This window comes from Motacilla alba, chromosome 11, assembly GCF_015832195.1.
Source record: "Motacilla alba alba isolate MOTALB_02 chromosome 11, Motacilla_alba_V1.0_pri, whole genome shotgun sequence".
NCBI classification, from domain to species: domain Eukaryota; kingdom Metazoa; phylum Chordata; class Aves; order Passeriformes; family Motacillidae; genus Motacilla; species Motacilla alba.
Window position 1 is genome coordinate 17,305,890 of NC_052026.1, and position 16,198 is coordinate 17,322,087.

The 16,198-nt window shown below is 41.5% G+C and overlaps 1 protein-coding gene across 2 annotated transcripts in view; it reads left to right on the forward strand.

Moving 5' to 3' along the window:
• Nucleotides 1-16,198, forward strand: part of CDH13 (cadherin 13) — a 442,930-nt gene that overhangs the window by 358,581 nt on the left and 68,151 nt on the right. For both annotated transcript variants that reach the window (XM_038147938.1, XM_038147939.1), the window contains exon 8: nt 2,371-2,511. In XM_038147938.1, coding sequence (XP_038003866.1) covers nt 2,371-2,511 — 141 coding nt within the window. The remainder of the gene's footprint in view (nt 1-2,370; nt 2,512-16,198) is intronic.

A 16,198-nucleotide genomic window follows, 5' to 3' on the forward strand; every position in this document is an offset into this window, starting at 1 on the left:
GTGCAAAGAGAGCCTCTGATGGGAACAAGCCTCTGCTCAGGGCTTGCATCTGTTAGCAGCTGCTTCCTCTAACAAGGCAAATATTTGGTGTCAGAACGAGTTGTAGGAAGTGCTGCATAGCAGGGAAGTGTGAAGTATTCATAATTATATGAAATACTACTCAAAATTCAATGTTTTTCACATTTTGCGTGAGCTTAAACATTGGACTCCTGTCACAGACGTTTCTGCTGCAGTAGATGCAATTTCTAGCATAAAAGGGCTTGCTTTCAATAGAAAATGGGATGGTTTTCAAAGGAAAAAAGGCCAATTTGTGAGTAAAAATGGGATTTCTGAGCAAAGAGGTTTATAAACATGAAGTGACAAATGGCTTTGCAAGTTTTCCATACAATAATAACGACTTTCTAATCAAAATAATGAAAAAGTCACAGCTAGAGGAAGGGAGAGAAGCCTCCTTCAGGTTTTAATGCACTTTAGAAAACAAATATATGAAAACTGTAAATTTAGTTTCCCTCCATGGCGGGAGTTTGTGTTGCAGACATGTCAGTAATGCTTCTTTGCGTTTGTTTTTATGATGTTATAAATCAAACTCCTGGTCTTGGTTTGCCACCTTCTGAGATGAATTTCATGGAATGATGTTGTAAGACTACAGGAAATACATTTCTTGGGATCCCCTGTGTGGCATCTGATTTCCTAGCAGTCCATATGTTTTTAGAACAAAATTTATCTTCCGGCTTGACTTGTTGATTTAACAGGTAAATTTATTGTTTCTTAATAGCTGATCTGAGGAGCAACAGAGGTGGTTGCTTCTCTGTTGGCCAAAAATGCTTCAAAATCTACCTACAATCAGCTGGGATGCCCTTCTCACACATTCTCCAAAAAAAAAAAAAAAAAAAAGAGAAGATGGGATGTGCCCAGGAAAACATACAATGCAAAATTCACAATTTGGGAAAAGCTTCCAAACCCCTTGGCTGCCTGGGTGACCCAAGAGGCTGAGGTTGCTTTGCTGAGCTGTGTCCAATTCCTGACAATTCCCTGGAAAACTGTAGGATAAAGGACATGGGTGAGGGATGTGAAATCTGGGAATCCTGAGCTCTTGCAGACACAGCTCCAAGAGGTACAAAATTCACAATCTGGGAAAAGCTTCCAAACCCCTTGGCTGCAGAGCAGCCTGGGTGACCCAAGAGGCTGAGGTTGCTTTGCTGAGCTGTGTCCAATTCCCTGTAAAACTGTGGGATAAATGACATGGATGAGTGATATCCAAGCAGGGAACCCTGGGCTCTTGCAATCACAGCTCCAAGAGGTTCCAAAAGCAGTGGCTTTGTTGCAGCTTTCCCCGTGGGATGCAGGTTTATTGTCCAGGAGGGTTTGGATACACATTCCCGAGCAGTGTGAGGTTCTCACTGTGTGGCTTCAGAGGTGGCTGCAGCCCTTGCCCATCTGTGGCCTCCGTGCTGGTGCTGCTCTCGTGGGCTTTGGGCAGGCGCTTCCACTTGAGCCGCAGAAAACTCCTTTCAGTGAAGTCCCACTGAGATCCATGGCAGAATTCCCTACCAGTGCCAGGGGAGCAGTTCCTGATGCTGAGAACATCAGAGCATCAGCTTTGACAGAGCTCTGACCCCTGCTCCAGCTTTCATCCCAGGAATTCCAGAGGCTGCCACATTCCCATCCCAGAACTGACCACAAATGGGGCTTTTTCCCAGATTATGGCTGTGTTTTAGGAGAGGAAATTAGGCTGGATTTGCTCTGGGCCTCTGCTGTCTGGTTCTGCAGAGGTGGGCAGCCAGATATCAGCAATAGAAATCATTAATATCACCCTGCACATTGGCTTTGGGCAATAACTGGAAGACTCTGCCTGTTTTGGAAACTGCTTTCTTGTTTCTTGCAGTGGAGCAAACTTAAATTACCAGTCTAAATGCTAATACCCAGAATGAATGGGATTTAATAAAGTGAATTTATATGTAGATTGTGACATTAGTATTTAATTATGTACCCATCATAACACTGATGAAGCAAGCTGCTAAGTATTGGTGCACTGAAGGTAGAGCTTACTCTTAAAGAGCAAGTATATTTTAATTTCTTACCTCTTTCCTAATCTTCCTAAATAACAGGATAAATTATGTACTGTTTACCAATATTCACCTTCATGGTGGATTGCAAATGAGGTTTCCAGGGTAGCAGCTGATCTCATAGAAAGCTGTGCTTGTGTTTCAGTAAAACCGTGATAACAGACCTGTTTCTCTGCTATGTTTTATTATAAATAAAGTTTTGGGGTTTTTAAAATTTATTATTTTAATGGTAATTAAAAATAGTATGTTATCTCTGTGGGGTTTTTTTTTCCTTAACCTTTTCTTTTCTATTTTTTTTTTCCAGACCATGGAAAGCCCAAAGTATGAGCTGGTGATAGAAGCCAAGGACATGGGTGGGATGGATGTGGGACTGACAGGCACAGCCACTGCCACCATTCTTATCGACGACAAAAATGACCACGCACCAGAATTCACCAAGAAGGAGGTAAGAACTGGCCATCTGCTCTCTCCAAAATGGTGCAAGCAATCCTAATTAGCTCATTTCTAAATATAAAGGCGTTCTTTAAGGAAAGAAGACACGTACAGAATGTTTTTAGCTCGGTCTGACAAACTTTCCTGGAGCTGCTCTTTTCTTTTTTTCACGTTAATGAACGTGTGTGCACCAGCTCCAAACCACAGTGCAGCCATAAGATAAAAAAAAAAAAAAGATGTCATTTAGAGATTGGCTAGCAGGGTGCAAACCTGTAAAATCAATTTGCTGGTGGTAACTTTCTCCTTTTGCTCCTGTGGGGGGAAATAGCAAAACTAGCTTAAGGCTTTGGATGGTCAGGAGCGTGGGTGAAAACAACATTTTCCTGCTGTCTACAGCACTTCCCCTGTGAGCCAGCCAGAGTCTGGGGTTCTGGAATTAAAGCTCCAGTCCTAAAAGCTTCAAATTTAGCCTACAGGTGGAATTTGCAAGGAAAGGTTTTTTCCCCTGTAAATTGAATTCAGCTGGAAGTTCTGATAAACCCCAAAACCAAGGTGAGGGAATTCCCTGCCTGAATCCACCAGACTTCCTGCCCTGCTCACGCTGGTCTCTCCCATCCCCTACACTGACTGTGAGTCTGATTTACTTTGGTATCTGGGGAGAATGAGAGAGTTTTAAGAATTTACTTGATTACAGCCAGGTTGGATTTTCCTATAAACTTCCCTGAGGCTCTGCAAGCTTTTAAGGAAAAATTCCCAAAACATGAGAAGTAAACATGATTTTAAGATAATTGTGGAGTAGAAAATGGAAGCCTGTTGCTGTAGAGGTGTTTTTTATTTAATCTGAAGTATATTTTTACCTTTTTAAAATTCATTTCCTGGCCTAATATTAGCATTTTGGTAATGGATTACATTGAAACTAATTGCTGTTATTTGACTGGAAGAATTATTTCTTTTATAAATGCAAAGTGCACGAACACCAGATTCAAACACGACAGAGAAAGGTTTTAAAGAAAAGGAAAAATAAGAACAAAGTAGAAACAATGACAATTGTGCCAAGGGAATATCTATAACTACATCAGTAAAATGCTTCGGCAGTAGTGTTTCAGTCACCTGAAAATTATCATGGAGATAATTTTCAAACCCTTCAAGTACATGGGTGACAATTAAGTGACTATGATCAAACTATTAATTCCCTTTGAATTACCTTTTAGATGAGGCTTTTCATGCTCTGAAACCCATTTCCTGACAACCACTACTTAAAATATCTTTGAAATGCTGGGGTTTTTTTAACCTTCTGGAAAATAACTATGTACAAGGACAGCTTGGTGCATTTAGAAATAAGAATTTATTGGATTAATCAATATTGATAGCAATTCATGCCAGTCAGAGTCCTACCAACTTGAATTTCCAAAGTTGGAGAATTCTTCTCTGAAAGAAATATTTAGATTTAATTCTTTTGAAGAAGTCTTTCTATGATTATAGTCCTGTTTGACTTAATAATTTGGTAATTTGGACACAAAAATTCACGTGCCTGCTTAGCCGCAAATGTATTGTTAGTATCAATTTCTGTGGGAATTCAGAAATTCCCATAAATTCAGTTCTTTCAGTGACAGTAAAAGTCACTTTATACCCTGGAAAGTTTGTGGGGTTTAGCATGGAAATCAAATAGGTGTGAAGAGACAGCATTATCTTGTTTTCTTTGAAAAGTCTGCTCTTAGATATTTTTCTTGCATTTTTTTTTCTCTTTTCCATAGTGACACCTCTCTTTCTTTTTAATGGTTTGGTGTGGGTTTGAACCTTTCACTATTTAGAGACGCTAATGACCTCAGAAATCTTCTTTCTGCCTCGCTAAGTGATATTCATACTCCACGAAGAAGGCAGGAAAAATCAGCCTTTCATGTGTGGTGCCAGCCCCCTGCAGGAGCAGATTCTCTGTTAAAATAAGAGGGGGAGGTGTCTATCAGTTGATTTAATGCCACTTTATTTGATTTTCTGCTGGAAGAGCTTAGTTATTGCATTTTAATACCAGTTGCATACCACAGGCTGCAACACTATTGATTGGAATTAGAGCTGAAAGAAAAAGACAATATTTTTCAAGGTAACTTCTGAAGGAGAAGGCTCAAATTCAGCAATGCTGCAGCTTTGATTACAACGTGTAGCCTCTTTTATTCATTTTAATTAATAAATATTTTAAATTATAAATAATGCATTATAGTAATGAATTAAATTATTTCTGGCCTTGGACACTTCCAGGGATGGGGCAGGCACAGCTTCTCTGGGCAGCCTGTTCCTCACCACCCTCACAGGGAGGAATTTCTTTCGAATATCCAATTGAAATCCACATTTCTTCAGCTAGAGCCCATTCCCACATGCCCTATCCCTACCTGATCTTGTACAAAGTCCCTCTCCTGGAAGAGGCAGTGCTTGCCCAGTGGCTCTGCTCTCCCAGCCACCCTTTTCCCCTCCCTCCATCCCACTCCTGGGCCAGTGTGAGGAGGGGAAATTCATCCAAGGAGTGCCAGGGTGCCCCCCAGGAGCAGCTGAGCATCCTGGCTGTGATCCAGCCCAGCAATTCCTTCACCTGCAGAGCAAGAGCTGAAGCCCTGGAGGTTTGCAGTGTGTGTCAGGCGCTTTGATGGCTCAATAAATGAGACATTGCTTCAGCCCAGTTCATTATTTGCTTATTGCCCTGTCGCTCCACACACTCAAAAATCTCTGCCTTGTTCTGTCTCACATCTACACTTCCTGCTAATGATAGGCTCTGAGCAGCATAAAGATTCATTCAGGTGTGCAAACAGTACCCTGTTCCCTCCCTGAAATTTAATAATTTCATCTTTAATGCCAAATAGAGCAATATTTTAAGAGTTCCTCCAAAACTCCCGGGTGAGGTAGCAAGGTCTGCCTTTTAAAAGGTCACAGTGGCTGGGATATCGTGCCAGATTTAAATTACAGAGATTGAAAATAAAGATACTTGTAAAGTTAGTGGCTGCTTTGTAAAATTTACAACCTTATTTCTATTATGGGAAGAAGTTTTAAAATGAATTTTGTGAATTATTATTTTGTGTCACAAAAGATTTTGGAGTTTCCTCTCCAGCAGGGGAAGGCTTTAGGGTCCAATTTTGTTCAGCAGTAAGGGATTGCTTATGAGAAAATAAGGAATGAAGCAAAGCAAGGAGCAGGCACAGATTGTTCTGGAAAATCTGATACCTGGCTTGCATCCTGCAGGATATTCCCTGTGGGTGGGAATGAGCCGGACTGAGTGAACACTAAGGGTGCTGAGTGTTTATACCTAGAACATTAACAAAAACGAGAATTCTTTTCTTGTGTCACTGTAAGAGTGGCTGACAGATCACTGCAGAGTTGTATCCAGCAAAAAAGGGGATTTTGGTCCAGAGTTAATGTCACTGTGGCTGTGGTGTGATGAAAAATTAACAATGTGGCATCTGCTGAAAGACACGAGCTGGCAAATTCTCCTCTGGTATCTGTTCCTGGAGATCTGGCTCTGCCTAAGACCTAGGGGAAGAAAAAATTAGTTTTAACACAAAAAAGATAGGGACTTGGCCCCTTTCTGTCTTTTCTTCTTTCTCCAAAAGAATAGCCCAACAAATCCTATTTACTCCATTCCTGCCTGCAGAGTGTGTGCTCAAAAATGACATTCCTCTGACTCTGTTTGCCTTTATCTTCTGACCTGAATTTTTAAAATTTCCATTGCTGCTCTTTAATGTGTTATTTTCCCCTAAAATCAGATATATTGTTTTTCCTTGGTAGATCCTGTCAGGCACTTGAGAGGGGAGGGCAGTGCTGTGGCTGAAGGGGAAGATGTTTCTGCAGTGCCCCAAATTCCCGCATTCCTCCTGCCACAGATTTGGGACTGCAGCCCATCCCTAGCCAAACCTGTAAAAGTGGGATTTGTCACAGTGGCACAAAGCAACCAGAGACTCCATTTGGCCAGGGAACAACCATTCCTCACACAATTCCTCTTTCTGCCCACTTCCAGCCTCACCTTCAATTCCATCCATTTCTGGGACAAAGAAATGTAACACAGAAATAATTCTGTCACGCCAGGGAGAGCAAGATTAGGGAAAATATTTTGCCTGGTATAAATTTACTTTTAATATATATGTCCTTAGAAAAGAATTTTCCAGTAAAATAAAGATCTTGCCTCCTGTGAACAGAATAAAATTTGTGTAATTTGACAAAGCCCCACCATGGTGAGACTTGAGATACATAGTGCTGGGGTTTAAGTGAAAAATATGATTTGCTCTCATTTTGAATACCAGCTGATAAATGGTTTATAAAAGAGTAATAAATGACTAATGGGAGCTTTAATAAATGATTCATCAGCTCCTGTGGAGACCTGTGAGTGGGTGGGTCGCTTGTGGCCATGATTGATGGTGACTTGCAGTGCTGTCTCCTGGCTCAGTTGTGTCACCCCCTGGGGAAGGCAGCCCCTGGAGGACAATCTGCCCCTCCGTCTGCTCGTGGTGCACAGAGGATCTGAGACTTCCACAGCACCATCTGGAGAGATTTATTGTGCAGCTCAGACTGGTGAGAAGCAGGCTTGAAGCTGCTGAGAGTCCCTGCCTTAATTCTTGGTGTTGGTTAAACTGTACTGAGGAACAAACATGGAGTTAAAGCCACTTTAAGGTTCCTCCTGGATCACTTTTCCATACTTTTACAGAAGTGTCTCTCTTGGGCATGATACTTTTCTGTGGTAAACAGACCTTGGCAACCCAGAGCAGATCTGCCCATTGACTTTGCACGTTTGAAGCCAACCAATCTCACCTCTCCTCTCCTGTGGGCTGAGTCCTTCTTACCTTGTCTTGCAGGGAAAATCTTGCCCTTTGGGACTCTTAATTGATTTTGTTCCTTTCTGTGCAGGACTTCCAGGGATCTGGACCACACCTTTAGACACAGTCATGTTCATGGTAGATTATTCCCTTCCAACCCCCTTCCACAGGGTTCTTTTCTTTATTTTTCTTTACATCTGACTGAGAGAGCTATTGAGTGAGAACCACAACTGTGTGGAAAACAGAGCCAGAGGTGCTAAATGCCAGCTGGGCAGCAAGGCCAGGGCTGCAGCCCTCCCCCATTCCCTGCTGGGGTGGAAATCACAGTGCAAACCAGGCTGAACAGAGACAAAACCAGCAGGAGCTGCCAGGGTGGCTCAGAGAGCTGGGGAGAATGAACCAGTTTGGGTTCTTCCCACGCCTCAAACTGCTCTCTCTTTCTGCATGTTGGCAGGGCTGAGGGGCTTGAGCAGCAGCACCAGATCTGAGCAGATGACATGCCCCTGCCAGGCTGATAGTTAAGAATCAGAGTTTCATTATGGCCTGAAAGTGATGGGAACCAATCTAGAATTCCAGCAGCCTGTTCAAATTGGATCAAACTCCCCCAGTGCTGATTTGTCAGCAGAAATAGTTTTGTGGGATGGATAAAACCATTACAGCAAAATCACATGAACAGAATGCATATTGGAATTTCCATTTGGCTCCCAGTTTTGGGCTGTGAGACAATTTACATGCAGAGAAATCAGAATTCATGCAGAAACTCAACAGAGCAGGGCAAAGCCTCTCCAGCTGTCAGTAAACTTTGGCACAAAGAGCAGCTTCAGGATGGCTGGGGATCACCAGAGAGGAGCTCTTTGGCCACCCTTGTTTTTTCTAGAGTTTTAACTACAGCTAGAAAGGCTCCTGGCTCATATCTTAACCTTCAGAAACCTCTACATTGGATAAATATTTGCACTGACCTTTTCATTCAGCTTTATTTCCACTTCATCCTCTTGCAGCAGTTCACTAACACACTTGACATAGCTCCAAGTGCCCAAAAGTCTCCTTGAAAGCAAATGAAAGATCTTACCTGGTGTATTTTTTCATGTATGAGAGGCAGAATTTATGAAAGGAAACAAACATCTAAATAGCAGCAAATATTTTATTTTCTAAATGAAGACTGTGAGCATTCTGTTCTCACTGCAAAAATGAAATTTAATTTTCAGTGACTGTACCATTTCTTCATGGTTAATAACTGGTCATTTGTCTCACCCATGGTACAGTTCATGGCTCCCAGAGTTCTGAGCTGTCATGACTTATAGAACAGGTTTCAAAATCACATAAGCAGTTTGGGAACCTAAAAATCTAAATAACAGGCATGTAGATGCCTCTTCTTTTATTTTTTTCTTAAATAATTTTAGATGTCAAAAGTAATTTTAAAATATTATTGGACTTAATAAAGTAGCTGTGAAGACATCTGGTGCCCACTGGAGTTCAAAAAACTGGGTTTAGGAGCATGGATTGCTTTGACTCTCAGTGCAATTACGATTCCAAATATCTGTCTCTCTTCTAAACACTTTCAAATAACCTGGAAATATGCCCATGATCAAGAAGAAGGTTATTAATATTTCTGAGTTGTGTGGTGGCGCTACCAAACTAAGGACATCTGGAAGACTTATTTAAACAGTCTGGCTATCTGGATAATGAAATTATGCTTTTTGTTGTTTGGTTTTTTTTACTTCTTCTTGAATATTGTGTGTCAGGTTTTATCAGAATTAGGTGGCTTGAGGACTCTCATGTGATGAGAAATGCTCAGCACCACTCAGGATTGAATTACCAACGACCTTAACAACAAATACTCTGCTGTAGCATTTTCAAGAGTAGAATAATTTCAGAGAAAGAAAAACAAATACGATTATTCTGTGCATTTACTGAGACAGAGAACTCTTCAGCAAGAAACCAAAACCAAATGAAATAATATTGTTTGGAAGACCAGTGGTTCCTGGACTCATCCAGATTCACACTGTGTGCATAATAATCTGTATTCATGTGGCTTTCAGCAAGCTATCTGCATAACCAGTGTAAGCACTTTGTTCAAGAACTTTTGCAAAATATGTTTAACACTGAGTCCATGCACTTATCACATAATTAGGGCTGGATATGCTGCCTGGCAGGAGGCAGCAGACTCCCACGTTTATCTTTGCTCGTGAGGGGTGAGTTCATTGCTTTGTTTCTCTCCAGCAAGGTCAGGAAATACATGAAGTTGTCTATTTAATCTCCAGATAAACACATTTCAGTGGTGCATAAAACAACAGAGTGCCTGCTTTATAACCTGGGAGCAGCTGAGAAACACTTGTACAATACAGGAAAGAGTCTGTGAATAGAAATGATCATTCAGACAGTGGGAATTTGGGGAGGAACACAAAGGCACTGTGCTGCTCCTCCAGATCTGATTTTCCTCCCAGCACTCTTGCTCTCACACAGCAAACTTGCATTTTTGCCAGTCCTTTTCCCTTTTTTTTTTTTTTTTTACCCTTTTTGTCACTGTTCCTTCCCTGCCCTTTGTTTAGTTGCCCTGATTTGCTGTCCTCAGCTGATCTGAGCCACCCTGATGCCAACTCCTGGGCGAGCCCTTGCCTTCTGCAAGCCTTTGGTTGTGCTTGGAAGGTCAGCAGCAGCTCCTGGTAATAACAGCAATTCTCACTGCAGCTGGCAAATTCTCACCACAAACCCATTCCTGTGCTGACTTATCCTCCAAAGGCTTCTTCCATCTGCTTCTGCAGGCAGCAAATATCCGAACCCTGCGAGCAGCAGAAAAGCCATAAACCCACAATTTACTGCTCTCTTCTCCAAGAAGTGAAGGTTAATGTGCTTCCTCAATGTGGGCCATGAAGTGTGAACTTTACAACAGATATTAAGGTCAGGATTACAAAGTAAACAGCAGCAGCGAGAGTTTGGAGTACCTCTAGCACAAACACGTTTGGGTGAGGAGCTAGAGTAGAAATTAAAAAGGAAGGAAGGCTCAGACAAAGGCTCTTGAGGGAAGCACAAGCTAAACAAAGATAATGTAACGTCTCCAGACCTAGTCTTGTATCACTTATTCAGGGAAGCTGTATAAACATAATTATTAGCAATCATTGCCAGGAGAGGATATGTGATTTTTCCAATTAAACAAAACAAACAAACAAAACAAACAAACAAACAACAAAAAAACCCCAAAACCAACAACCAAAGACAAAACCAAAAAAATCCCCCCAAAACCCCCTCCAGATGGAATTTTGCAGTTGCCTTCAAATTAAATTAGGACTGTTTTCTACAGATTTCAATTGGATATTTTAAAATTTGAGTATTTTCCCCTATAATTTTCTTTTCCTCTAAATGTACTGGTGAAGCAATCCATAGAAATGTCCTTTGATTTCACTCTTCTCCAAGAGTGCTCATAGCATATTGTACTTCATTAACTGTCCAAGGAATTCCAGCTTCACCACTGAGTGCTGGCAGGTGACAGAGACTTCCAAGAAGCTTCACCCAGTTGCTTTCTGATCAAGATACAAAATGAGGCACCCATCTCTTTTCTGAAATTAACTTTGGGGGTCTCTGTTGGGAGACCTTGTCTGACTGTGTGACTCCCAGCTGAAAAAAAACCTTAGTGTGGAAACAGTGATTTCATTGCAGAGTGGCTCTTCAATCATCGTCTTATTCACAGAATGCCAGAATGATAAAAAATCATTCTTAAAATGATCTCATTCCATGTGCCATGGGCAGGGATACCCTTCAACCAGGGATTCCAGGTTGCTCCAAGCCCTGTCCAGCCTGGCCGTGGACACTTCCAGGGATCCAGGGGCACCCTCAGCTTGTGCCAAGGCCTCCCCACCCTTACAGGGAAGAATTTCTCCCTAATATCCAATCTAATCTTCCCTCTTTCAGTTTAAACTAATTCACAATGTAAATTGGGGGTCGGGCTGTGAGGAAGAGATAACCAGGTATTACCTTTTTGGACTTGAAGGAACTTTTACTCCATGTATGAATTATTTCAGTTCCTCACCTGTGGAATGTGGAATTTCAACAGAAATACAAAGAATTCTAAATCTCTTTGTCTGACACGGTGCAGCTGATTGGAGAAGTAACAAACAGAGGAATTGTTAGATGTGTTGCAAAATATCACTGTAATCCCACGAGTTCAGAAACCCACACTGTTAATATGCCTGCAGCATCTGTGGGAGTTCTGTTCTAAAGCAGGATTAAACATGATAACACACTATAGATCTTAACATATTCAATTTGCAGCAGACAAAACCCTATTTAATACCAATTACAGAATATGTGTGAGCTGGTATCATAGCTGCAGTTTATATGAGCAGAGGGAATTTGTAAAGCTGAAGTCTATTCATTCAAAAATAATAGTTTATGTGGCTGCTTGGGTCATTCCACTAGAGTGGAATGAATTTTGTGATCAGTTTATCAGTTCCTTCACTGACAAGATTTTATTATTTTTCTCAGCAACACTAAAACTGATTTGGCTAGTCCAAAATTTGCTAACCATCTGTGCACACGAATCAAAGTGTCAGGATTATTTAGACAAAATATCTTTTTTCTTTCTGCTCTGAAGCATTAAAATAGGCAATGGATAAAACTCACCACGCTAAAAGGAGCTGTAGGTTTATTCAAGTGAAATTTTTAGCAAATGCCTGTGAAAGATACTAATTTTGGAAAAATTAAAATTATATAGGCCTGGCTGTGTCTTGAACTTAGTAGAATGAAAATGGTGTTGTTACATTAAAAAAAAAAACAAAAACAGATTAGGGGGTTCATACGGGACTCCTTGTAGTTATGGTCTCTTTTGAGGAAAACAGTTCAGAAGTGGAATTTATTCATATCCTTGTAGTTCCTACTTTGGCTTGTTTCCAGGACTTGTTTGCCTTAGAGTTCCAGATGCTTATTTGCTGAAAGGGTAGCCCTTTCTCCAGCCGTCTGTCTAACAGTCACTTAATATTTATTTGTTTTTACAAATGTGTTCCCCTGTGTTCTCAGTCCATATGTCACAAAAAAAGTGTAAGCCCAGCTCTACGCAGAGTATTGATGTTATCTTCCCTTTCCCATTCCAGACTTAGACCCGATTAGGAAAAACCCCTGAATCCTAGTTGTTTTCCTCACCCAGTATTTCCCTCCAACATTATTGCTCTACAGCCAGTCCTTTGGAGTTTCTATCCTAACTCCTGTTCTCCTCCTGATGTAGTTTTTATAGAGATCTGTGCTAATCCCTTCTGTCCTCTCCTTGATATTTAATTTTCCAGTGCTAAAATTTATCCTTCAAAGTTCCTTCTGCCTGTTGCTTCATTCCCTTTTTTTAAGACAAAGCAAACTTCCCCATTCCAACTAACCAAAGAGCAAACTCTTGGTTTTTCCCCCTTCCGAGCCTGTTCTTTAGTCAGGGATCTGTTAGGAGCCTTCTCTGAAGTTTAATGCTTAGCTTTAAATTTTCCTTCCTCTCCAAACTCCTTGAGCCTGATCACCTCACATTCCTTCAACCCCTCTGCTCCTGTTCCCAGCTGCAGCCTCAGAGCTCCCAGACACTCCAGTGATGGATCCCTGACTGCTTCTTGCTGAGTGACTCCCCTTTCTCTCTGCTCTTACTTCCATCACTCCTCCCCTGCATGGAAAACTGTATCACCAAAATCTGTGTCCGACCTTCGTCCTCTCATGATCCCCATTCTGTTCCCATGATTTTTTCTCATTTCTGCAAGACCTTCCTTTTCCCATCCCTTGATCCCACCCCCCAGTGAACTCTTCATGCCCTCATCCCCTGCTTCCCTTGGGAGCCACCTTTTTGTTTTCAGTGCCTTACACTGACTGTTTGCCCAGGGCTCACAGAAGTCTGTGCACACCCTTTGCCTGCCTTCTCTAAATGAGCCCCGTGGCTGTTGGCTTGCACACATCCCCTCATTTGTTCCTTTTAGGCTTTATTTCCTCCTCCCCAGCTCATTTGTTTTGCCCATCTCCAGCCACCGAGGCTGGCGGTGCCCATACATTTACTGGTACTGTCAGATGTTCTTAGATCAATGATTTTGTTTCATTTAGAAGACTGATGGTGAGGAGAGAGCACTGCTGTCCTCAAGAAGTTTAAAGGGTTGAAAGCAATCTCTTAGCTGAAAAAAAAATCAAAAGTTTGAAAAATCAAAGGAGTTATGTGAGGAAGTTTTGAAAGAAACATAAGGAAGATCAATCCTGCTAAATAAGCTTAAATCTAAACCAACAGTTGTCTGAAATAATATCAGGGAAGAAGATTTATCTGTAGTATTGATATTCTTAACTGCCTGCATCCAAGCTGTGGCTCCCATCCAAATGGAGATGGGAGTGCAGCTTTAGACTGGGAAGTAAATCTGGATTTCTGTGCATAAATATAAATAGAAACACAGGCCCACAGGTGTCTGCCTACCTAAACTGGAGACCTGATAGTTCTTTTTTCTAAAGCAGCATTTTCTAACATTGGTTAAAACAAAAATGAAACTCTGATTTACTTGTCTGATTCACAGAGCCACAGAATCATTCAGGTTGGAAAAGAGCTCTAAGATCAACGGGTCCATTTGGAAATAACACAATATATTTCCATATTTAGAAATAACACAACTGGCATTTGAAAACAAAGAACATTGTTTCTGATTAATTGATCCAGTGCTGAACGAAGCTAAGAAACCTGTGTATGTTTGAAGACAAATGAAGGGCAGGCTTTCTGATTTAGCAGTTCTGACCTTTTCAAATTTTCCTTCTTAAATAATAATTGAAGCCATAAGTAAATAAATTCAACTTTGCCTGCAGATGTTGAACTCTTTAATGTCCTTTTCCCGTGACACAGGCACTGCCTGATATTCCTGGCACAAACAGGTTTATCCTGCCCTGTGCTAGGGCTGCCTGACAGTCCCTGGGAGCTGTTTCCTTTCCTACAGGCAGATGATTAAAATGCAGTTCCAATCAATACATCTGTGAGGGTTCTGTGGCTGGGCAGTGTTCACCCAGGGGTTCTCTGTGTCCTAGGGGTACTTCTTTTCTTCAATCCCCCTGTACTCAGGAGAGAGCCAAATCACAAAGAGTCTTGTTTCCCTGGACTGCCTGTTGAGGTTGCTTTTGGCTGCCTCTGGAGCTGCAGGGAGCAGCAGGGAGCACAGGGCCACTCTCACGTGCTGCTGGATCAGTCAGGGATGTCAGCACTGAGGAGTTTGCTGGCTCCCAGCAGTATCTCTGGGAAATTTCTGCTTTGGGATGATACGATAGTTCAGCCTCAGCTCCTTTGGTGGCAGTGGGGGACAGTGTCAGGACATTATTAAAAGGCCTCAGGTACTGAGATGTAATTTAGGTGAACTTCTCCACTTCTCAAGGATTTCAGTCTTGCTCGTGTCCCTTGCCTTGAGTGGGGGTTATCCCAGTTGATCAAAGAGAAACATGTGAGCACTAATCAGTATTAGATGCTCCTTACTCCAGCAGCAATTGCTCCAATGCAATCAATTAAAAGGAAATTTTAATGATCTTAATAATTATGCTTTTAAAGGGAACACGGCAGTTATTATTGAACTCCTAATTTATTATTTCCCATGGAGAACAGTTTTGAAAATCAAAACATAGCTTTTAAACTGCACCATCCCCTGCAGTCTCACTAGTTTATTTCTTAAATTTGCTTGCTGGCTTTGTAAATAATGGCAGCATAGAGACAATGAAGCAATGAAGCTTTTCCCATTTCTAACTTCTGTGCTGTGGGAGATGCAGGGGAAAGGTTCTACTCCTGCCTGAATTCAGCAGAAGGTGGGACATGTTTCCATGCAGCCATACAGACAGGGAATCATCCTGTTGGTTCTTCCATGGACTACTTTCAAGTAAACACTCCACTTTAGCTGCCTATAAATGAAGACTGGGGTTCTAGTCAGCAGAAATTCAGCTACATGTTGCACATCTGAATTATTTATTCAGAAATAATAAGCTTTATCAACACACACTGGGAGAATTTTCTGTGTTACATGGGAAGGCCATTGTAGAGCCTTTCCTGAACTAATTTGGGAGTATTCAGGAAGCACCTTATTCACTTTTTAATGCCTGGAGTCCAGACTGTAGGTTGAAGCTCACTTATCCCATCAATGTATTTTTCTTAAATTCTTTAAGTATGGGCAGCATTACAAATGTTAATGCTATTATTATAGGATCATCATTTAAAAATACCAGCATTCTCCAAAGGCTCCAGCAGTGTGTCATTTCCCTGCTTTATTAAAATGAATGAACAGATGTACAATTTATTTCTGCTGAACTATCATCTAAATTCATAAGCTATTTCTCTTGTGCCTGAAATCCGTGTTGGTTTCCCATTTTCTTTGCCTTAGAAAAAAAAAAAAAGAAGAAATATTCCACTCTCACATTTATCACTCTGGGGATAGACACGAGAAGTATACTCTCCTCTTCATTCACTTTAGACTAATGCCCTCAATACAATTCAAATCCCATCTCTTCAAGGCTGTTCTCAAAACTTGGAGGCACTGGGGCACCCAGGACCTGAGTGGAAAAGTCCCTTGCTGTCTGTGCAGGTGGCCTCCAAGGACATTGTCCCCAACAGGACAAGGTGGCACAGAGCAGCTGTGTTTGATCTTTTGGGCTGGTGTTTGCAGTGCCAGTGGAGGAGATGCAATTTCTCAGTGTCTTGGTTTGAACAGACAGGTGTCTGCCAAGGAAGGCAGAGCCTCCTCTGAAATGGAAAATGTAAACCCGCTCCCTCTGGATTGTTACAAATCTGAAATTAGGGGCTCTCGGGCAAAACTATGGGAGCAGGAATAACAGTTTTTTATTAGGGAAGAAAATAAAAGGATAAAATAAACAATGAAGTAAACTAAAACAACACTGACAGAGTCAGAACACAACCTGACAGCCTGTGGGTCGGGGTGCTGGTAGCAGTCC